Below are 23,135 nucleotides of genomic sequence, written 5' to 3'. Positions count from 1 at the left end.
AGAGGTGGCTAGCTACTCTAGCTACACTGCTAGAGCTACGCTGGCTCAACTAGCAAACGTAAAAAACAAAACACAAAAAAACAAAAAACACCCCAAACTCTCTTATGGCCCAATCTAGATCAGGGAGGGGTGACATCCAGGAGTGCTGCAGGGCTGCACCAATGCATTTGCCCCTTCTGCCAGTGTAAGAAGATTCAGGTTGATGGAGAGAGCAAAGACACCAGCACTTGGGCACTCCACAGTTCTGGGGCAGCCAAACCCAGAAGTGGGCTGTGCTGGCATCTGTGGTGAAAGGCGCTTATATGTTCTGCTTTTCGCTGCCACCAAAATATAAATTTATTTATTTTTTCCTTAGCCCACAAAACTGATTCTAAACGGTCACCACCTTGACTGGGGAACACAGAGACACACAGACAAAAATAATAATAAAGACTGGAGAGGTTTGTATAAGATGAACACAAAACTTAAAACTTTTATTTGCTGGCTTTAACACAGAGGCTTCTCAGATAAACTAGAGAGGTTTTACGCTTGATGGTTACTGAGAAAGTTCGCTTAAGCTTAACGGTTACTGAGGAAGTTTGGTTCTTAAAGCTTAGCGGTTACAGAGTAAGTTTGTTTGTACGCTTCACAGTTGCTGAATAAGTTTGGTTTTAAGCGTAACGGTTTCAGGCACTCTACTTCATACAAAGATGGTTCTTTAAAAAGATGTTACTATGGAGGTTTCACACTCCCACATAAAAATAAAAACTCAGTCCGCTGTTCCTCCCTACAAAATAAAACAACCAGCCTACGCCCTGTGGGGTTCAGGCATACAGCCTCCCTCTCCCACACTCCCAAACTCTGGCTTCTCTGCCACCGGGAGCTGGGCCTCCCAAGACTGCTGTTCACTGTGATGGAGGACAGACCTATAGACTGTTCAGAGGTTTCCCTCACAAATAAAACAAAACACCTGAGGGCGGACACACGCCTCCAAACTCAGGGTATTTGATCACGGAATAGCCTACTCAGCTATTCCTAAACCACAGCCGTGAGAGATCTGGCTGATTCTCCTCACGCTACTACTAAAGTACCCGAAGGCACAAACGCTCATACAGAGCCAAACAGTCCAAAGACTAAACAGCAAGAACCCCTCAGCTCTAGCGCTGACAGTTTATATAGACTCTGCCTTTTTCCCTCTGGCCAATCAGGTCTGGCCAGGGCTTAACTCTTTAAGGGGCGGGTCCACCCTGTAACCTGAATGCAGGCTGAATGCATTCGTCACAGCATCCAAGCAGATGCTGGTGTGGAGCAGAGGGGCAGGCTGAGCTGTTCCTGGGCTCCACCTAGGCTTTTGAGCCGGGAATGCCTTGGTGCAGGCATCAGACCTGCTGCACCCCAAAGGGAGGGCTTTTCAGGCAGCTATGGAGGGCTTTTCAGGCAGCTGGGGTTCTCCCCCCTCCCGTTTTTTGCTGCTTTTCTGTGCTGCTTGGAAGTGCTCTGAAGGTGGTGTGGTGGCATTGTAATGGCACTTTTCCTGGCTGCCAGAGCCCTGTTGATTGGGCTGCCCTGAGTTAAAGGTAGTGGGGAGGAGAGAAAGGATTGATGTTCAGACCAAGAAGAAGAAGAAGAAGAAGAAGAAGAAGAAGAAGAAGAAGAAGAAGAAGAAGAAGAAGAAGAAGAAGAAGAAGAAGAAGAAGAAGAAGAAGAGGAGGAGGAGGAGGAGGAGGAGGAGGAGGAGTTTGGATTCATATCCCCTCTTTCTCTTTCTTTGTTCTATTATTGTATAATCCAGTATGCCTATAAATAATAGGTTTTTTACCTCTGGACATTCTAACCATATATGGGTGTAAATTGCATTTTTATCCCCACAATGCCAACATTTCGGGCTGGGTCCACTTATCATATATGCCAACTGTTTTGGTGTTCTATACCATTTTAATATTAGTTTCTTCTCCAATTCTGCATATTTCTCTATTTTTAATCTTATTTATAATTTCTATTATTTGTTTTATAGAATCTGTCTTTTACTCCATCTTGTTGCCATTTTTTCATTACAGTTCTTACCATAAATTCTTGATCTTCTATCATGTATTTATATAAAACTCCTAACATTTTTCCTTTCCTTTCATCATATGTTTTTATACAATTTTTCATTATACAATCTCCTTCTATCCTGGAGACTTTTATCTTTTCCCAAATTCCTCTTAGAACTAACCAGTTCTCGGTACCTCCTTTCTCCATGAGATGTGGAAACATTATTAAATCTCCTCTTTCATTATACAAATGTGCTACTTTTTGTAGTCCTTGTCTATGTAGAGATCTTATTATTTATTTATTTATTTATTTATTTATTTATTTTTATTTATTTATTGTTTGGATTTTTATACCGCCCCATCCCCAAAGGGCTCCTTGCCAACCATGCTCCCTATTGGTGCCGTGTCCAGAATCCCTGGCATCCATTTCCCTTTCCATTTCTCCCAAATCTCCGATATCACTTTTTGGGGGCCTATTAGTTTTTGTCTTTCTGTTTTTGAACAATCTGAGTATATTCCAAAGCTACCAATATTCAGATTTCTCTCATTTTCAAATTTAATCCATCTATCTTTTTTCTCTATTTGAATTCCCATCAGGTTCCTACAGATTAGATACACAAGCTCTTAACCTCCTACACCAAGAAGACATGTGCCTGTCCCTAGATGTTTGGGGCAAGTATTTGTAAAACCTGAATGTAGTTTGACCAGAGGGTCTCTTGTGTGACTTGATGAACCTAGGCAGGGTCTTCTTCTCTTATGTTGACAAGGACCTGATCCAGCTGTTCCCCCAAAAGCTGGTCACCTTGGGATGTATCACCCACCACAATGGTCTTGGAATGAATTTCTGTATCAGGGGGATGTTATCTATGTCATTGAGATATGTTCCAAATTCGATGTAACTGCTTAAGATAACAAATCAATGCTGCTAGAAAGATATATGTAACCAGCCTGCTATATGCAACCACTGCCATCTGTGCATTTTTTCCTTGATCTTTATGGCTTCACACACTTTGTAGACAACCAGGCTTCCTCTGATACCTCTGTCCCATGGAAAAAGAATTACATCCATTATCTTGTGGAGCAGGAAGCCAAGTGGCTCTCTTGCTATCTGCCACCGACCTTAGGGTGCCTCAGCTTCGAAGACTTTTTCACAAACCCTTGGGAAAATGGGAGGGGGCTTTCAGCGAGGAATAAAGGAGATTGTGAAGGCCAGCTTTATCAGAACTGGCTCTGCCAAATATAGTGCTTCGATACTTCATCAATAAATGCTACTGATCAATACTTCAGAGTCTGTTTACTGGCTTAAGGTTCCGAGACCTAACAGTCTGCTTGCCAAGCACAGAGCCATAGGTTCCACCTGGCCATGACAGACACGCCATGGATATAGAAGTAAAAATCAGGGAGTCCAGAGGGGCATCTACCACAAAGGAGGAAGCCTTAAGGATTCTCGTCACACCTTCCAGCATTCTTTCATCCAATTTTGGAACCGATTTTGCATGAGCTTGCAAGCCCACATGATAGATGCCCTGGCCGTGATAGACGCTGTGGCTGTGACTCTCATAGCCAGGATAGACGCTCCATGGGCTCTCTTTAGGAAAAACTTAGAACATTTGTCCAAGGGATCTTTCAGGGACCCTTTGCCATCCTGTGACAGGAGCCCATTGCATTGGGTGGCAGCAACTTGTGCATTAACCAATGATACTTGTAGAAACCTGTTGGCAAACTCAGGAAACACATAGATCTTTTTGGCAAAGGAAGGTAACTGTTCGTTGCAAGTAGGTTTAACCAACTCTTTTCTAATTTGCCTTTCAAAAAACTCTGGGCGGGGGAAGGCTTTGGATCCACTTCTAAATGGCGGAAAAATCTTTGTTGCCCTTGGGCACTTAATAGTTTTCTTGGGCTCTGAAGGGTCCTCAGCAGTAGCAGAGTCCTGAAGGTCTAAAGCCGCACTTGTTCTAACCAACAAGTAAAGTAAATTCTCTGTCTTAAAGAAGCTGCTCTGGGAGTTCAATAGGTGTCTCTTCCTCATCAGAGAGGAACTCTCCCTCCAACCTATCATCTTCCTCGCTGTGGGAAAATTGCTCTTGGTCGTTAAAGGGTTCCTTTGTGGGACCTTTCACTAACCCGTTCCCAGCCTTTTCAGTAGCCTTGGTGCCCCAAGGCAAGTTAGGAGTGGACAGCAGTGAGAAGCCCCTCTAGAGCCCCTTCCCCTGGTGCTGTGGTAGACCTCAGTCTCCTTCCACATAGTCTCCCTGATTAGCCCAATAATCTCCTGAACAGAGAGCTTCCTTTTGGCTCGCAATTTACTCATAAGAAAGGAAATGGGTTGCACTGCTGCTCTGGGGGGAGGATAAGACCTCCTAGATATCTGCCTCCATTTCAAACCTCTCCATTTCAAACCTCTGCTTCCACAGAGTCTTCAGATTGAGGGGAAATCATGTGCTCATGGTCCTTCAGAGCCAAAACGACGGCAGCAGAGTTCCTCAGAGGCTGAGGAGGAAGGCCTCCTTTGGTGCCACATTTCCCCACAGGCTCCCAGCCTGTGGATCAACCAATGAACTAGTTCCTGGGCGAGTGAGATCTTTCTTGCCACGGGAATGCTGTAACTGGGGCTTGAAGTTCTCCCTTTGAGAGAAAACCACCATCCCCACTGCTTTTTGTGCCATAGTGTCTCAAATGCGCTTGGCGCTGAAGTTTCTCCTGATCTTCCTCTCTACCCTAGCTAAACTTGGATGGGGGGGAGTCAAGAGAGTCACTGTTGGTTACTTCTCTTGAACGATCCATTCCGTGAATGGTCTAAGAGGCTAGGAGGACACCTTGTCTGGGTGATTCCACACCATTTGCCACCGAGTCAGGATCAATTTTCTCACTTCCTGTCTCCTTGCTATGGGAGTCACCCACTCTCCAGTTTTGAAGCTTCACTCAGCAGTAAAAAACAGCTTAACAGAGTAACTTTGAGCTTATTAACTCTACTATCTAACGAATAATATAATAATTGACAGATTAAGGACAGAAAGGAGAAATCACCAAACATCAGAACAAGTATAAGTGTAACTTTCAGATTATTACATTGTGTCTCAGATGATGATGTTGGGAGGACCAAGATGTCTTCTTAGCCTCTTAGGAAAAGGACCATTCACATTGAATATCCAACAGTCCATTCTCCCCACGGCAGGAGGACATTTCTCCTTCCTTTCCTTAATCTGTCAATTGTTATATTATTCATTAAATTGAAGGAAAGGACCATTCACGTTGAGTATCCAATGGTCCATTCTCCCAGAGGCAGGACATTTCTCCTTCCTTTCCTTAATCTTGTCAATTGTTATATTATTAATTAGACTGAGGAAAAGGACCATTCACGTTGAGTATCCAACAGTCCATTCTCTCTAGTATTATGCTAGATATCTATTTCTTCCCACATAGTTTCCCTCATAAGCTCCACTAGCCCTTGTGGGAACATCTCCTGTACAGTGCGAGGTTTACTCTTGTGCAAGGGCAAACTGCAGCAGGTTGGCTCTCCTTCCCTCCCCTGGGATGAGAAAGTTGGATTTTGACTGGTCTCATCGTCTTTTCCTTCTCACTCGGGGGTCTCTGCCTCATCCTTTGACTGCTCGTGTTGAGCAGATTTCTGTGCAGCCACCTTCATCTTCGCTCAAGATAGTGGTCCCTTCCCTCATTGGCTGGGATGAGTGGAGCCAATTTTGGCTGCATTTCTCCAGTGTCTTGCTCCCAGCCTCTGGGTAAACTGGAGCATCAGTTCCTAGGTGAGCCTCTGAGTTGCATCATTTAGCCGATTGTCACCCAGTAATTAGAGACTCACGGAGCACTTCCTCAGAACTTTTCGCAGCATTAATGGTCACACAAGAAATGGCACCAAAAGTAAGAAGTTTCTTCTTTCCTTCTCCCTTGCTCTAACTGCCTACCACTGAGTGATGGGGGAAAGGAGAGATGAAAGGTAGAACAGAATTAGAGAAAAATGAAAGGTAAGAGTAGAAATGAGGGACGAGAGATACAGTACGTTATAAAAGCCTAAGGTTAACATCCCACACCTTTCTGAGGCAGGAAAGAAAGTAAAAACTAGGCATCTCCCACAGCAAGGAAACAGGAAATGAGAAAACTGATCTTGCCTCCCTGGCAAAAGGGGTTGGAATCACCCAGACAAGATGTCCTCCTACCTCTGAGAGAAAGAAAAGAATAGAGAGAAGTCAGGAAAATAGGGTTAAAAGAAGAATATTGGAGTAGGCACAGAAAAGCCTAAGGCTATCGTGCTGACCCTGTCAGAGGCAGGAGAAAAACTGGAAGTTGAGTAATCCCCACAGCAACAGGAAGTAGAATAATTTGATCCTCCTTGAAAAAAGGGGTGGGAATCACCCAAACCAGATTTCTTCTTGTCTCGACAAAGAAGAGTAGGGGAACCAGCCACAGGTGACAGCCCATTGATTTCAAGACAGATTTAAGCAAATGCTTTGTTCTGCCAATGAGATGTGCTTAAGGATGTTGTGGGTTTTCTGGGCTGTATGACCATGCTCCAGTAGTATTTTCTTCTGACGTTTCATCTGCATAGATGCCAGCCACAGATGCTGGCGAAACATCAGGAGAAAATACTACTGCCATACAACCCAGAAAACCCACAACATCCTAATGATTCCGGCTGTGAAAGCCTTCAACAATACAGGAGTGCTTAACTTTGGCGCGATAGAAGAGTTCAGAATCACCACATGCAAAATTAGTTGGCACATATAAATTAATTTAGGAGAACTTATAAACCTGTACAAGTCAGGGAATTTCTGGTTACTTAAAAAAAGAAAAGATAATCATGGCATATCATAAACAGCTTTTGAAATCCTTCTCAGTTTCCAGGAGTGAATCTATGGAAAATAGTGTCTGCAGCATCAGCATGTCCCTCAGTGTTGGTGTGCCCCTCTTAGATTGGGAATCAGAACTTCTGCTGCCTTGTTGCAGCCTCTCCCAAAAGCTTGTCTCAGCGTGGGATGGGCACAGTGCTGCCAGTGGCTAAGAAGTTCTGAGGGATGGGACACTGGGTGGGGCAAGGCACATGGATGGCACAGCTGCAGTGGGCGGGTGGGCAGGCAGTTGCCCAGGGCACATGCCGTATCTGCCATCCCTTAGATACCACACTACAAAAGTCTTATGCCATGTGACATGCAACACACATCCATGTTCAAAAAGTACACATCCTGTGTCTCACTGTGCACACAGAACTAGTTGTATGGATTCCCCCCCTAATCTTAGCCCAGGACTCAAATGGATAATCAGGTGTAAACAGTTATTGACTGAACAACACAGAAAACTATTGCTTTCTTATCTGCTCAACCTTTCTAAAATGAATTAAACTGCCTCTGATTTTTTTCCAAGTCAATAGTCTTGTGAAACAAGCTTAGAAAATCAGATGTCATTTCATTTAAAAAAATCATAAAGCCTCTGGTTTAAAATGGATTAAGATTACATGAACGGCATGTTATGGAATTAAAAACACTCATTTTCAAAACCTAGTTTGGAGCCTTTAACTTGGCAGGAGCAGTAATGAAATACAACTGAAGATGGAAACAATATTTTTCTACTCTAGGAAGAAGTTTATTCTGGCAGTCTTATTTCTGAGTTTCAGACATATTTGAAACTCATTTGGAACTTTACACATAGCTGTTATGTTCCCTTTTTCTTGCAAATCAGGAATAGCATAGTCACTCAGGTTCCTACAGCAGATTCACAACAACTTCCATTTGTTAGCAAGATGGTGCAAGAATAGGAGCAACTGGTTTCAGGACAAAGAATTTCAAGCAGTCTACAGTTCTGACAATCAAAACTAACAAGAAACTTCACCCCAGGAGACTAAATCAACACATAAAAATATCATGAGCGGGGGTGGGGGGAGACAAATTGTTCCATTGTAACGTTTGTTTCTTTATTTCTTTATTTGTTCGTTCGTTCGTTCGTTCGTTCATTCATTCATTCATTCACTCAATTTATAAGCCACCTCATCCCCGAAGGGGATATATCACATCCTCCTTTTACTTCGGAGTGCTCACTGAGCACAATTTAAATATTACATAGATACTGAGGCATAATGGCAGAGGTTATTAGCACTTGACTCAACACTGTGGTTTGCCTTAAACCACTTATCTCTCAAATTGTCTTTGAACTTAGCAATCTGACCACCCATCCAATTGGTACACCTTCAGCTAGAGTGTCAACAGGTTTCGGAAAGATAACTGGAGTGAAATCATCTTCATGTTCTTGCTTGTTCAGTGCTTTGCCAGAGATCTGTGCTGATGTTGCAAAATGTTCTGCAGGGAATAGTGAAAAGTCCTTCCTTAGATGCCTCCTATTCCTGAAATATGTCTTTCCACTTATCATTGTAGTTCTTCTGTAGACACTGGAGAGGCAGGCTTTCACCTCTGACAAACTCCAGTCAGTCATCTAGGTGTGTCACTGATGTGGATGGCAGAGTACTGCACAAAAGCCCCCCCCCCCCCACGAAACTATGCAGAAGCATATTCAAGATTTGAAATAGGAGTGTTTCTCAGTTGAGCCAGTTTTAGATCTAAACAATCTTTTACAGTTTTTTTTAAATATAAGTTTGATGGTTTGGACTTTACTTTCAACCTAACTATTGGGACTAGGGGTGGCTTGAACTAGAGTGTGATGGATATGTCCCAGTCAGAACTATCCCAGTTCTGTCATGGGACTATCAAAAAGAACATGGTCACAAATGAGTTATTGAAAAATACCATGACATACAAACAATGCTTTTCATCTCTGCTTACAGCCAAGTCTGCTGGCAATCATATCACTTCTGAATAGTTACAAAAAGTTCTAAAACTTTTATAACTTTGAGCTTTGGATTGGCCTTTGAGCTCAAAAATATCAGCTGTCAGTCTGAACCAAATAAGTCTGGGATTTCATGCGAAATCACTGGTTGTTACGTTGAAGCTTCTAGTATGGTGTACCATTTTCAACCCATGAGCAGTCATGGTGGGCCAATAGATGATTTGATGACCCTGAGCTTTTGAACTCTACATGTCCCTGAGTAGAGTAGAGTGAAGTGGGGTCAGCTTGTGAGACCATGCCCCTTCAGAAATAATTATTTAAAAACCTTTCATACACAAGTCATGTTCAGTCCTGATTTGGTCTTTTAGGGTTCAGCATGCACGTAGTTAAGGGGGGGTTCTCGGGTTTGAACCCCCCCCATTCATGTCCGAAGCTCCGCCCACCCGTTTGTGGGTTTTTAAAACATTTTTAGAGTTTTTCAGTTTTTGGCCTGCAGGGGGCGCATTGTTTGGGCTAGCATAACCAAACTTTCAGGGACTGTTTGGGGGACTCTCCTGATGATACTACCTGGGTTTGGTGAGGTTTGGTTCAGGGGGTCCAAAGTTATGGACTCCCAAAGGGGGTGCCCCCATCCTCCATTGTTTCCAATGGGAACTAATAGAAGATGGGGGCTACACCTTTGAGGGTCCATAACTTTGGACCTCCCGAACCAAACTTCACCAAACCTGGGATGTATTATCAAGAGAGTCTCTTATTGATACCACCCAGGTTTTGTGAAGTTTGGTCCAGGGGGTCCAAAGCTATGGACTTCCAAAGGGAGTGCCCCATCCTCCATTGTTTTCAGTGGGAGCTAATAGAAGATGAAGGCTACATCTTTGAGGGTCCATAACTTTGGACCCCCTGAACCAAACTTCACCAAACCTTGGTGGTATCATTAGATAATCCACCCCTGAAAGTTTGGTGCTTCTAGCTTAACCATTGCACCCCTGACAGCAGGCACCCCCCAAATTTCCCCAGATTCTCCTTTTAAATCCACCCCCTTTGGCATGGATTTAAAGAGAGAATCTGAGGTCCTCAGTTTAGAAGAAGAAGAAGGGTTTGGATTTATATCCCCCCATTTCTCTCCTGTAGGAGACTCAAAGGGGCTTACAATCTCCTTGCCCTTGCTCCCTCACAACAAACACCCTGTGAGGTGGGTGGGGCTGAGAGAGCTCCGAAAAGCTGTGACTAGCCCAAAGTCACCCAGCTGGCATGTGTGGGAGTGCACAGGCTAATCTGAATTCCCCAGATAAGCCTCCACAGCTCAAGCGGCAGAGCAGGGAATCAAACCTGGTTCCTCCAGATTAGAATGCACCTGCTCTTAACCACTACGCCACATTGAAAGTGATGCTGTTTCAGGGTGGGGGATAATCCACCCCCAAACAGCATCACTTTCAATGTTGTTTAACTAGGGACCCCAGATTCTCCCTTTAAGTTGGATCTAGTTTAAACACCATTGAAAGTGATGCTGTTTGGGGGTGGATTCCTACATCACAGCGGCTGCCCCAGGTGGTGGGGGGGGGGGGCGCAAAACTCAGATTTTTGCATCAGGCTCCATTTTCCCTCTATGCCTCAGCCCAGAGGGGAGGGGCAGGGCAATCTGCCATCCCCGACCTCGGAGAGCTGCTTTTATAAGCGCTAGGCCAGGGGTGGGGCTTGGGGAGGCGTGGCCATGCCCTGGGGCGGGTCGGGGTGTGGCCCCACCCTGAACCCACCCCCCATAAAAAATCTATACCTACGTCCCTGGGGTTCAGTAACATGTCAAGATCTAGTTCAGGGGCCCCACCTCTTTTGAGCCTGTGGGCACATTTTGAATTCTGACAGCATGGTGGGGGCAACAACAAAATGTCTGCCACAGTAGGCAGAGCCACACATGATATTGCTGCCACACTTTAACTTCAGTAACACAAGCAGAAACTTGTGCTGTGGTGGTAGCTGCTGACAAAATATTGTTTTTAAAAATCTGAACAGCCAATCAAATTTTTTGAGTTTGGTAAAATGAATGCCCAGCATGCTGGGGGGAAAGTGAGGATGACTGGGGAAGGCAATGGCAAACCTTCCTGTGAGCAGTCTGCCTGTGTGATATGATGTCATCCCACAGGTCAGTAATAACCCGGTGCTTGCACAGGAGACCATCCATCTTTACCTTTAATCAAATCTCCAACAGTCAATCAGAAGCATTGCTGGGCAAAGGCCCTACCTGGCTCCACCTAGAAATTACACCCATGGACACCATACTGGGAACCCATGATCTAGTTAATTCTCCTTCTATCTTTGTGGCCATCCTTGCACATGCAGGGATCTGAGGGCCGGTTTAACACATGGTCATTCCTTGTGTGGTCTTACAGCTAATTTAACAACTTACTAAGATGTTACATGTGGATTCACCAAAGTAAATGTACACCAATGCATGCATAGCTTCATGCACGGAGAATCATCATTTTCAGTTACACAGAACGTAAATTCAGATTCTGCGATGTGCCAGAATTGTCCTTTTGATTTGATGTGGGCAGTTCCAAAACCAATCAGACTAACTTGAGTATGAATATTGTGTTCTTGACCCTTCACAGTTTTGGCTACTGCAGCTGGACTAATATTTGGTTCTACTCCACTGATAATTTTTAAATATAAAGACCTATTAGTGCAACTGTGCATGCACGAAAATGATCACAGTCTCTGGAAGGCAGCTGCCTGGACACTGAACCTATAAACAGCATGCTCATACTTTTTTCTAGCCTTGCATAATTTTCCTTCAGCCTTCATGCTTTTGCAAAATGATTTTCCCTGAAGCATTTATAGCAAATGACTCCAAAGGCATGACCCTACCTGTGTGCAGTTCCATATTTATTGTAACTCTTGTTTGCACTTGCTGAGGCAATTGCTTGCAGTGGAAATTTTGCTGGGAATTTGCCTTTCCTGTGCTGAGAAATGGGGTAGTTCTGCTTTTGCTGTATTGCACACAGCATTGCTTCTGCATACATAGCTCTAGCCTGGGCAGTGATAGGAGCTTTTGTTCTGTAAATATCCACAGCCAGCTCATGGGCGAGTGCTGGTATTCTAATCGGTATTTCTTAACATTGCTATCAGTTACGCTGAACATTATCTTTTCCTTTAGCACAGAGTTCTTGGATGGGCAACTTGTCTTGCTGGGCCTTTTTTTTCTTTGCTTCCTGACAAAAACCATCTGTTCCACCAGCGTTATTAAATTTTGATTGCCAGAACTGGTATATCTCAAATACAGGATTTCTCCTTGGTGCACAGTAAGACCTGAAGGTTATTAAATCGTCTGCTAATGTTTTATTGTCAAAGTCTGCAAACAATAGAAATTGGTTGGTTCTAGTGGGTTTTCCGGGCTGTGTGGCCGTGGTCAGGTGGATCTTGTTCCTAATGTTTCGCCTACATCTGTGGCTGGCATCTTCAGAGGTGTATCACAGAGAAAAGTCTGTTAGAAATTGGGAGTAAATGGCAGAAACAAATCACCAGGAACAGATGGGGTAACAATAGAGCTATTTCAAGCCACAAAAACAGTGTCCATCCAAAGCTTAACAATGATATACCAACAAATATGAAAAACAAAACAATGGCCACAGACTAGAAACACTCAATTTACATTCCAGTTCTGAAAAAAGAAGACATCAAAGATTGTAGCAATCAGACAACTGCAAGAATTTCTTACACAAATGAAGTGATACTCAAAATGTTACAGTAAAGTCCATTACCATATATGGAATGAGACATGCCAGATTTTCAAACTAGATTTTAAAAAGGGAGAGCCCTTATAGATTATATTGCAAATTTATGTTGGATTCTGGAGCATATGAGAGAACTTCAGAAGTGAATAGCTTCCTTTTCATAGATTACAACAATGCTTTTGACTGGATCACAAAAATATATGGTTGGTTTAAAAAGAAATGGGTGCACCACAACATCTAACTGTTTTTATGCAAAATTTGTATTTTGGGTAAGAAGCTTCTATTAGGACAGAATACAGAAAAACAGAATAGTTTTTAATTGGCAAAAGCAGGGGTCCCCAAACTACGGCCCGGGGGCCAAATGTGGCCCCCTGAAGGCATTTATCCGGCCCGCCAGGCATGGCGGCGATGGCTCCATTCATGTGCAGTGGGGGCTCGAGGGAGAGGAGGAACCAGCCCCAACGGCCGTTGTTGTGGGGCACGGGTCTAGCGGCATGGGAGGGTTTCCCACTGGGTTGTTGTGCTTGCAAGTCGCTTGTCTGCCTTCAGGCCCCCCACAACCCGAGAATGGGGCTACCCACCTCTGCCCCTGCCAACAAGGCCAGCTGAAAGCAAACAGGGCGATCCCCACCCCCGACCGTGCGGGACCAGCTGGTAGGTGGCGAACGGGTCTCCTTGGCTTTGGCTGTTGGGTCTGCTGGAGGAAAAAGAGAGCCCTGGAGATACCCGCGGCCTTCGGGGCCTGCCAGATCGGCTCCCTTGGGCTCCTTTCTCCCCAACCAGCCTTTGCAACAAGGCAATGCTCACAGGTCTGCTCTTTTTCAGTGACTGGAGTTGCTGCTTTCTAAACATTGCTGATCACAGGCAGGAGACATATTTGTGGATATTACCTCTATGTAAGAGTAGCCAACCTCTAGGGGAGGCCTGGAGATGTCCCAGAATTACAGCTGACCTCCAGGTGACAGAGATCAATTCCTAAAGAAAATGACTACTTTGGACAGTGGGCTCCCCACCCCAAACCCTGCCCTTCTCAGATTGCACCCCCAAATCTCCGTGAATTTTCTGACCCAGAGTTGGAAACCTTACATGTGGCAACGCCTGCCCCGCCCTTCCCTTTCGGCTGCTCCATGTGTTGCTCTCAGGCTTTCTGTTCCGCCTCACTCCCATTGGCATCAGCCAGGCTGGTGAATCGCTCGCTGGCTGCTAGGGAGGAAAGAACCCAGGAAGATACCTGATCCTGGGTTAGATGGAATGCTTCATTGGGAAAGTTCTGCTTTTTTTTTTTTTTTTTTACAGGGGAAGGTATTCCACAGCCTCCCAAACAATATTTGGAGCCCACCCTGTACTTGACATACTTTGGTCACTGTTCTAAAAACAGACCATGACAGAAAGGCTGAAAGGTGAAATCAAACATTTTACAATCATTTGTGCATAGGAATTTGTTCATAGTTTTTTTTTAGTCCGGCCCTCCAACAGTCTGAGGGACAGTGAACTTGGCCCCTTGCTTAAAAAGTTTGGGGACCCCTGGGCAAAAGGGTCAGACAAGAGAATATTTCATCTTTATATCTCTTCAGTCTATATGCAAAACATATCATAAAGGAAACTGAATTAGATGTAGATAAAAGGGGAGTGAATGTTGGTGGAAGGAACATTAACAATTTGAGATATGCAAATGACACCATGCTACTGGCAGAAAATAGTGAAGACTTGAAATGACCACTAATGAAGAAAAAACAGAAAATATCAAAACAGGATTACAGCTGAACATGAAGAAGACAAAAGCAATGACTCTGCACGGAGCCGCCTCTTCTGCATCCCCCCCACTCACCTCGACCTCCAGAGTCGGTCTGGAGGGCTGCAGGGACCTGCCCATGCTGCCCTCCAACCTCCAGAGATCGGAGGGCAGCATGGGCGGGTCTCAGCAGCCCTCCAGACCAACGCTGGAGGACAAGGGGGGGCGCAGAAGAGGCGCCTTCGGTGCGGTTCGCACTACGCCGATGGGAAGGCGCTGCTTTCCAAAAACCTCCCTTGGGAAGGGAGGTGGAAAGCAGCGCCTTCACGCCGCTCGGGGCCACACAGGACTGCCTGTGCGAACAGCTGCCCAGGGACCGGTGTTTTTCCGTCCCTGGGCCGCTGTTTTTGGCCCCGTGCAGAAAGGGTCAAGATCTCACCACATCTTTCTCCATTTCCTTTACAGTGGGACCAGACTTTGTCAAAATCTGGTCTCTGTGCAACAAAAAGAAAGTGGTAGTGCAAACTGCATTTCTCTCATGTCCATCTGGGCATAAGTGTTTAGTACAACCCAAAAACGAAGACCCAAAGTGCTCTTGTCCTGTGGCTCTTAGTCTGGGGTCCAAAGGCTTTGCACTGCACCTGGGACAAAGTTTCACTCACATGAAGAGATAATGACAACCCCATCTTTCGCCTGGAGTTTGGGAACCAAAGCTGGACTGTGAATGGCCCCTGATTTAGCATGAATCAGCCTTGATTTACCCTGTTTCCCAGAATATAAGACATCCCCTGAAAATAAGACATAGTAGAGTTTTTGCTGAAGTGCGAAATATAAGGCATCCCCCGAAAGTAAGAAGTAGCAAAGTTTTTGTTTGGAAGCATGCCCGACGAACAGAACACAGAAAAATAAGACATCCCCTGAAAATAAGACATAGCACACCTTTGGGAGCAAAAATTAATATAAGACACTGTCTTATTTCCAGGAAAACCTGGTAGCACTAATCGGCATTTGGAGTGCATATGGATACTCTGAGGTTTGCAGATCATGCATGCTATGGTTTTCCTAGCTCTGCTGGTGTTGGGCTTTTGATTGGGACAGGATGTTAGGTGATGCTTTTACTACGTTTCAGCTGGGAGACATACTGGTGGGGATCTAACTTTTTTCCCAACTAGATCTTTGTAATGCAGGCCAGATCACTGTTATCCTCCTCCAGCAGCTTAGGCTGGGGTGCAGTTTTATTCCTTACTGATTTGGTATTTCACCATATTAATAAAAAAACAAAGCAGATAGGGTCCCTTAAACCCACACCTCTTGGGATGGGACAAAAGTTAGATGGACAATGAGCACTGATATTCTTTACTGGCAATTTCTGAAAACTCTCTTGATCTACCAGGCTTTGTAGTCATTCACCAACCCTTAATGGGGGCTATTGTTCTCCAGGAGTCTTTTCTATTTCCATTTTCTAGGAGTCTTTCCCATTTCACCAATTTCTAGTGTAAACTATTACAAGCATTTATTGTCTCTTTCTTATGTTAGGATTTGGGGATAGAGTGTGTCCTGGCTAAGCTGGTGGAGGTAATATCAGGCCTAGTTCTGGAATTTCCAATACTGATCATTCCAGAAGACTGTTTGGACCAGTTCAGCATTTCATAGCCTCTTTGGTCACCATGGGTCTCAATTAGGTTGTGATAGGCCAATGCATGAAAAAGGACATATCATGGACTTCTTTTGCACTGAACCTTTGGGGAAGGTCCAATTCAGGATCTGAACATACAGCCTGGGCCAAGGTCCAACCACCACCTCCTCAAAGCTCAGCTGACTGTGGCATCAACCCTATGCTGGGGTAGCGGCTCAGTTAAAATAGTTCACCAATGAAGACATATGGCTCCTATTGTATTCTAGTATGCTCTGGGGGATTTTAGGATTCCAGGTGATAGTTCTGTTGAGGTTGCAGTGGGAACTTGGAATGCAAACTTGTGGAAGTTATTAATAGGATTGTTTCCCATTGTCCTCTCACGCTTTTGAGGCAACCTCCTGGCTCTTGGTTTGGCATAAAGCTGGGTGATTTGAAAAGGTCAGGGACACATCTAGAGAGGGATAATTGGAAAATTCTATATTGTAGATCACTGTCAGTTCTGGTTGCTAAAATATTATAAGGATCACATCAAACAGCCCTTGATGTCCATCATAAATCAATCAGTAACTCAAGACTCCTTTCCTCCATCATTGTAAGAGGCAGTATCCATGGGCGGAGCAAGGGGGAACTGTGGCCGGGGCACACGTGCACACTGCATCCTTGCCACACCCCCGCATGGGCGCACGCTCAATGCGTCGCACACACACCCTGCCCCTTTGGCGCTACGCCACTGGCAGTATTTTTAACAGGTAGCCAGTCCTTCTGTAGCTTCATTTTCTATTTTTCATCTTTGTCTCTGAGAATTAAATGGGATTTCTGAGACAAAGGGAAGATTTGAAAAACCTGTGAGAAAGTGACAAAATAAGAAAGAATCAAGCCACAAGGTCTGTCAAATCTGAAACAATCCAGCTGAAAAGAGATAACATTTTATCTTGTTCATGCTTTCTGTCAGATGGCCTTGAAATGGTGAATAGCTCCTATGTAGAGTATATGGTGCATTGATTGGTGCAGATGAGTGTGCTTTTTGCGTGTGTTGGTCCTGTGGAGACTTTATTTAACACTGTGGTACTTGGAAGTTCAGAAACAAACCTAAAACAAGTCTCAAACTTCAGAAATGCACCTCTAACCATCATTTTGTATGTGTAAAAAATGTCCTGTGGAGACTTCATTTAACACTGTGGTACTTGGGAGAAACAAACACCAACCTAAAACAAGTCTCAAGCTTCAGAAATGCAGCTCTAACCATTATTTGCTGAAAATGACTGTAGTGAGCATCTTTATACCATGGTTCACATATATATTTGGAAGCTCAACCCATGACCTGAATTCTGAATTACAGCTGCAGACCACAATGTGATATAATTTCTGAAATGAGTCACATTCAGTGAGGGGGTATTGCTAATTGAATTAGTGCAGGATTATAGCTGTAGCTCTTTAGAAGGAGATGCAAGACTTTCATTCCTTCTTACATTACATTAATTCCATTAGCAGATATTAGCAGTACAAGTACATGCAATGTGCATTTCTCGGGGTCACTGTTATTTATTTGTTGAACACATTTATTAGTTGTCTTTCTATCTTGTAGAACTCAAGACGGCTTATATTGTAAATAAAACAATGAGTATAAAAGCAAACACAAAAGATCACAATTTAAAATCTCAATTAGGGCTGCCAATAAAAAAATGTAAATTAATCAAATGCAGCCCTAAATAAAACTTAGGCCCCTTCTGCACACGCAGAATAATGCGTTTTTAAACCAATTTCACAACTGTTTGCAAGTGGATTTTGCTATTCCACACAGCCTCAAAGAGAACTGAAAGCAGTTTAAAAGTGCATTATTCTGCATGTGCGGAAGGAGCCTTAGAGCCAGTGTGGTGTAGTGGTTAAGAGAAGGTGCACTCTTATCTGGGGAACTGGGTTTGAATCCCCGCTTTGCCACTTGAGCTGTGGAAGCTTATCTGGCGAATTAGATTAGCTTGTGCACTCCAACACATGCCAGTTGGGTGACCTTGGCCTAGTCACAGCTCTCTCAGCCCCATATATCTCGCAGGGTGTTTGTTGTGAGGGGGGAAGGGAAATGAGATTGTAAGCCCCTTTGAGTCTCCTTACAGGAGAGAAAGAGGGAATATAAATCCAAACTCTTCTTTTTTAACTGCCTCCTGAAGTTAGAAAGTGAGGGAGCCAGATACACCTCCCTGGGTAGATTATTGCATAACCGTGGGGTTGCCACTGAAAAAGCCCTCTCTCAGGTGGGTACCAGACAAGCATCTTTGATTGGTAGAACAGTAAAGAGGACCTCTCCCTATGATCTTAATTGCTAGGCAGTGATGTATTACATTTTATGGAAAGCTTGGTTTTACCTGTAGTTCTCAGCAATAAAAATGTATGTATTTGAACTGTCATATTTTATGAACTAATTAAGACTTCATGACACTTTTCACGCTGATGAAAAGGAATTTGGAAAGGTGGTATTGAGGAAAATAGATCATGTGAGTTTCCTAGATCAACCCAATAGAAAAGTAGTTATAGTTGCTCTTGTATGCTCCTGTGAAAATGGTAAAAGAAAGTAAAGGGGGTTTCAGCATTTCTCAGTCTGTTGTCCAGAGATTCATGAGCTTTTGTAAAGACATAACCAACTGACTAATGTGAAAATTAAGCCTCCTGGGTTTCTAGGAATGGAAGAGCACCTCAGATCATTAGCTACTTTGAGTGGTTTCTGGGAACCAATAGGCCAGACCTAGCAACTTTAATCAGCTGAATATGAAGACATTACAGTCCAAATGAAGTCATCAAAATTATTTCAGGCATAAAATTTTCATTGAATTTTCCAACACAAAGGATTTTAGTATAGAGTATTGCCCCTCAGCATACATAGAAAATAATAGCTACCCATAGTTTTCTATGAATACCAGAAGCTGAGGTTTGGTATGAAACTGGTATTTTCTATTTCTATGAACTGCTTCAAAAGTTTTTCTAAACCCCTTCTCGTCTCTTCTATTTTGCAGTTACAAAATTCCATCCAATCAAGGGGCATGATTGTTTAGAACTTTGTCATGCTTTTTTGAATCACAATTCTACAGAACAGTCAATTGCTAAGACCTGACCTTGTAGGTCATGGACAGAGAATAAAAAATATTTTTTCTTAAAGTTGATTTTAAAATTTGATATGAGATGATGGAAGCCTCCAAAGAACATACATTGCTTGCTGCTCCAATTTTGAAAATAGTATTTCTGGTGTGTGCCAGGAAGGAAGAGAGGGTTTGAGTTCAACAAAGATATTTAATCAAAATGATAGAATCTCGGTGCTGAAGTTTGAGAAGTGCCTTTGAATAGGAAAAAAAGAAACAAAAAACTCAACCTAACCTTTATAAATTCATTACAATATTGTTGATGTACACCACAGTACATGCCCTCTTGACAACTGAACAAGCAATCCATACAGCAACTACACAAGCAACAAACAGTGGAAGAACATCTGCTCTGCTCTCTCCCTTTTTCTGAATGGTAAACAAAATGACAGAAAAACATTTATTGAACAATCATCTCATCTTGCTGAAAGGAGTTATAGGAATTCTTAAAACTATGGTCTGCAAACTAATGGTGAATGATGCTGTTAAGTTGCCCTGAAAACAATAAAAATCAATTTGTGCATATTTCTTTTATAACATTTGTAATCATACATTCTGCTCACCAAAACGTGTCTCTTAAAGACCACTGCCTAGAAGAGCTGTTTTGTTTGGTGAGGCAGCTCCAGCAAATAAAACCTGAAGACTGAACAAGAGCACCCTATTTCCTAATCTTTTTCTCCACAGATGAATAGTTAAGACTTTATTAAATTGTCTTAGCTCAGTTAGCTAAATTTAAATTTGGGGGGGGGGGGGTTTCAAGTAGCTTCCCACATGGCATTTGGCAGGCAACCAGATATTGTTCAGCCCTGCTCTAATGTATAGTCAAACAGCTTGCACTGGTTTAACGTGCCCCAGAATTCTCCAGATGTTAAAAGTAATTGAAGTCTGATAAACTATTTAAATGTCAGTCAGTTTTGGCTCTCTTTTTTTGAAACAGCCTGTTCAAACAGAATAATTGTTTGTAGTGCTGAGGCTTTTTCAGAAAGATAGAATAAGAAATCAATTAGGATGTAATGTGATCTCTAGACTATTTTATGCCTGAGTAGATGAACATTATTATCAGATTTAGTTTAGATTAAAGCTGTGATCTGGCATTATAAAGTGACAAATAACTACTGATGTAATCTGTCCTGATTTAATTAGAAAGCTGGAAATCTATAGGGCACTCACTCTGCAACTATCGAACATAGTCTGGACTGCAAATGGGGATCAGAGAGGGTCTCTATTTAATATCCTGGTAATAGCTGACTTAAGAACCTCTTTAACCCCTCTCCCCTTTAAAGGATTGTGCTTAATCTGTGAATAACAAAGGTCCTAAAAAGAAACCAGGGTTCATTGATCTCATCCAGGAAAACTTACAACCTCCACTTAAGCTTTCCATATGTCTGAACTCATGTGATCCCTTGAAAGGAGGAGCACATGCGTACACAAATCTTTTGATGACGCAATTATCAGTGGACGTCCAACCATGGTTCCTCGCTTAATATCACTGAGGACACAATAGCTTGCCATGCGTGCAGTTCTTAATTTGAGGCGGGATCAAACGACACTAAAGCCAGGGACTGGAGGTTTCCTGGACTGGATCACCGAACGGGATCTTCATTTTCCGTTGGGCCCTCCAGGGACAGATGTGCGCGCATCATCCCTGCCCGTAGACAACACGCTCGCTCGCTCGCTCTCGCACACACGCATGCAAACGCCCACAAACAAAACAGCGTCTTCACGCACCCCATGCCAAGGAGGCGGGGAATGCTAAATAGCTGCTACGGTTTCAAGCGCACGGAGAGCGGCCAAGACGACGAAGGAACGTGAGGCCGAACGCCTGCCCAGCCTTACTATATCAGCGCACCCCTTCAGTGCATCAGAGCCAGCTAAAGCCTGCTCAGCCCAGCCCCAGCCCCGGCGAGGCGACACCTCACTTCCCCTCCTGTTGAACTGCCACTGCCACGGCGCAGGTGGGGACCAGGGCGCGAGGACAGCAGCTGCTGAGCGCCTCGCTTTCGAGGCGGAGCTGCGGACCCCGACCCACGGCGCCGTCTTCCTCGGAGCGCTTCACAATATGGCTCTGGCCCAGCTCCTCCTTCCTTTACACCCGATCAGCTCCATTTTTCTCCACGTGAGCGCCGTTGGTCTCACGGCCGGACTCTCCCACAGCCCCGGCGCCTCTCCTCCACCCACCCAGCCACCCGTGCATGCTCCTTCGGTAGTTTCCCTCCCCGCCAGCCACCCCCAGCCCCTTTTCCCCGCCAGAGCGCGGAGGGGCGCCGTCACCAGCCTACCTCGGTGACGATGGTGGAGTGGTAGGGGTCGCGGCTGTACTCCCAGCCGTCCAGGCACTTTTCTTGCTCCACCTGGCTGAGGTTGACATCGCGGCCAGGCTGGAGCTTCAGGGCGGAGAAGTTGACCAGGGCCTCGAGGCGATAGCGGCGGCACCGGCTGGGCACCTGCCGCCCCTCGCGCTCTTCCAGCGGGATGCTGGCGTTCAACCACTCGCTGCTTAGGTTGGCGCTGGCGGGCACCCGGCAGTGGTGCTCCGGCGTGCCGGCCAAAAAAACAGCGGACATGCCGTTGAAGCCGTTGGGGATGATGCTGGCGCTGAGCAGGAAGAAGATGAGGCGCTGGAAGGGTCCCCACTCGCCCAAGAAGGCGATCAGGTCGTCGTAATCTCGCATCGCGGCGGCGGGCACTAAGAAGCACAACAAACCCGGCGCCGTCTGAGCAGCGGCTGGAGCGCAGCACCCTCCCGACTGGCGATGTCATCCCGCCGGAGGTGGGGTCTCCCCCTGGCCGACTCCTCCCTTCTAGCGCCCAGACACCAGCCCTGGCCGAAAGATGGCTCGCCAGAATTGCAAACACCGGCTTTCCCGCGCGTTGCGAGTTTGCACGCAGCCCGGCCGCCCCGTCTGGCGGGAAAATCCGTTGCGGCGTCGATGCACAAGCGGATGTGGCAAGGGTTGTCTTGTGGTTATGGTATACTGCTGCCACAAAATCTGGGAAGAAAAAGCACTAGGTAATACTTCTGACAAGGAGTTTGTGCTGGTTGTCGGTGTTGTTTCCAAAAGCAAAAATAATTTCTGATAAGTACTTCTGTGAGAAATTAATGAATCAAAGATGTGCAGCGTGTTTGTATTTTTCTCTGAAAACAGTGAAGTTGGTGCCATGCTGGTGAAGTTGGTGCCACTTGAAAACAGTGAAGTTGGTGCTATGCTGCTGCTGAAGTGGCTTTCTTATATTTCCAAACATTTCTGGTACCTTAGACCAAGTGCTCAATTGTTTTGAGCCTGCAGACTCCTTTGGGAATTCTGAGTGGTGTACACAACCACAGAATGGCTGCCACAGGAGGTGGGACCAAGCACAAAATGGATGCTACAAAAGCCTGAGCCAGTTAAAAAAAGATTGTCACAGGAGGCGGCGCCAAGCACAAAATATCAGGGAGTGAGGTTATGCATAACTCTAATAACTCTTCAGCATTTTAGATCGAAGCTGTGCTTAACATGGTGCATTCTGAAATGAACATGTTTTGAAATGTTTTCTTGCATTAGCTTAAATCAGGCAGTAAATATTCCTCTATTGTGGAAGTGGAAACTGCCAACAAAATGTTGCTGTTTGTAAAAATCCAGACTGTTAATCAAATCTCCAGTTGTCTATCAGCAGCCTTGCTGTGCAAGAGCCCCATCTTACTCTGCCCAGTGAAAGAAAGTTACGTCAGTATGGAGTATGGATACCTCCCATCATCTGCTTTGATATTTAGTCCAAGTATCTATGTATACCTTTATATAAACTACTAGCATCAGAAATGTATGTGAAAAAAAGGAATGGCTGTTTTCAGTTCAGAGACAGTGTGGGGTTGTGGTTAAGAGCAGACTCTAATCTGCAGACCGGGGTTTGATTCTCCACACCTCCACGTGAGCAGCAGTCTCTTGTTTTCCCGCTTCTACACATGAAACTTGCTGGAACTGTCAGCTCCACCTATCTCACAGGCTGTCTGTGGTAGGGAGAAGAAAGGAATAGAGTTTGCAAGCCTCCTTGAGACTCCTTCAGGAGAGTAAGGGGAATAAATCCAAATCCTTCTTCACAAAGGCTCATTCCGCACATGCAGAATAATGC

General features: G+C 44.6%; 1 protein-coding gene across 1 annotated transcript in view; it reads right to left on the bottom strand.

Moving 5' to 3' along the window:
* Positions 1 to 21,798, bottom strand: part of SLC22A4 (solute carrier family 22 member 4) — an 89,754-nt gene extending 67,956 nt beyond the window's left edge. Inside the window, exon 1 of the mRNA XM_048488010.1 lies at positions 21,308 to 21,798. Coding sequence (XP_048343967.1) covers positions 21,308 to 21,700 — 393 coding nt within the window. The 5' untranslated portion in view covers positions 21,701 to 21,798. The remainder of the gene's footprint in view (positions 1 to 21,307) is intronic.
* Between the last annotated feature and the right edge of the window lie 1,337 nt (positions 21,799 to 23,135).

This window comes from Sphaerodactylus townsendi, linkage group LG03, assembly GCF_021028975.2.
Source record: "Sphaerodactylus townsendi isolate TG3544 linkage group LG03, MPM_Stown_v2.3, whole genome shotgun sequence".
NCBI lineage: Eukaryota > Metazoa > Chordata > Lepidosauria > Squamata > Sphaerodactylidae > Sphaerodactylus > Sphaerodactylus townsendi.
The sequence above is the reverse complement of the archived record's forward strand: the minus strand, read 5'-3'. Positions and strand labels throughout refer to the sequence as shown.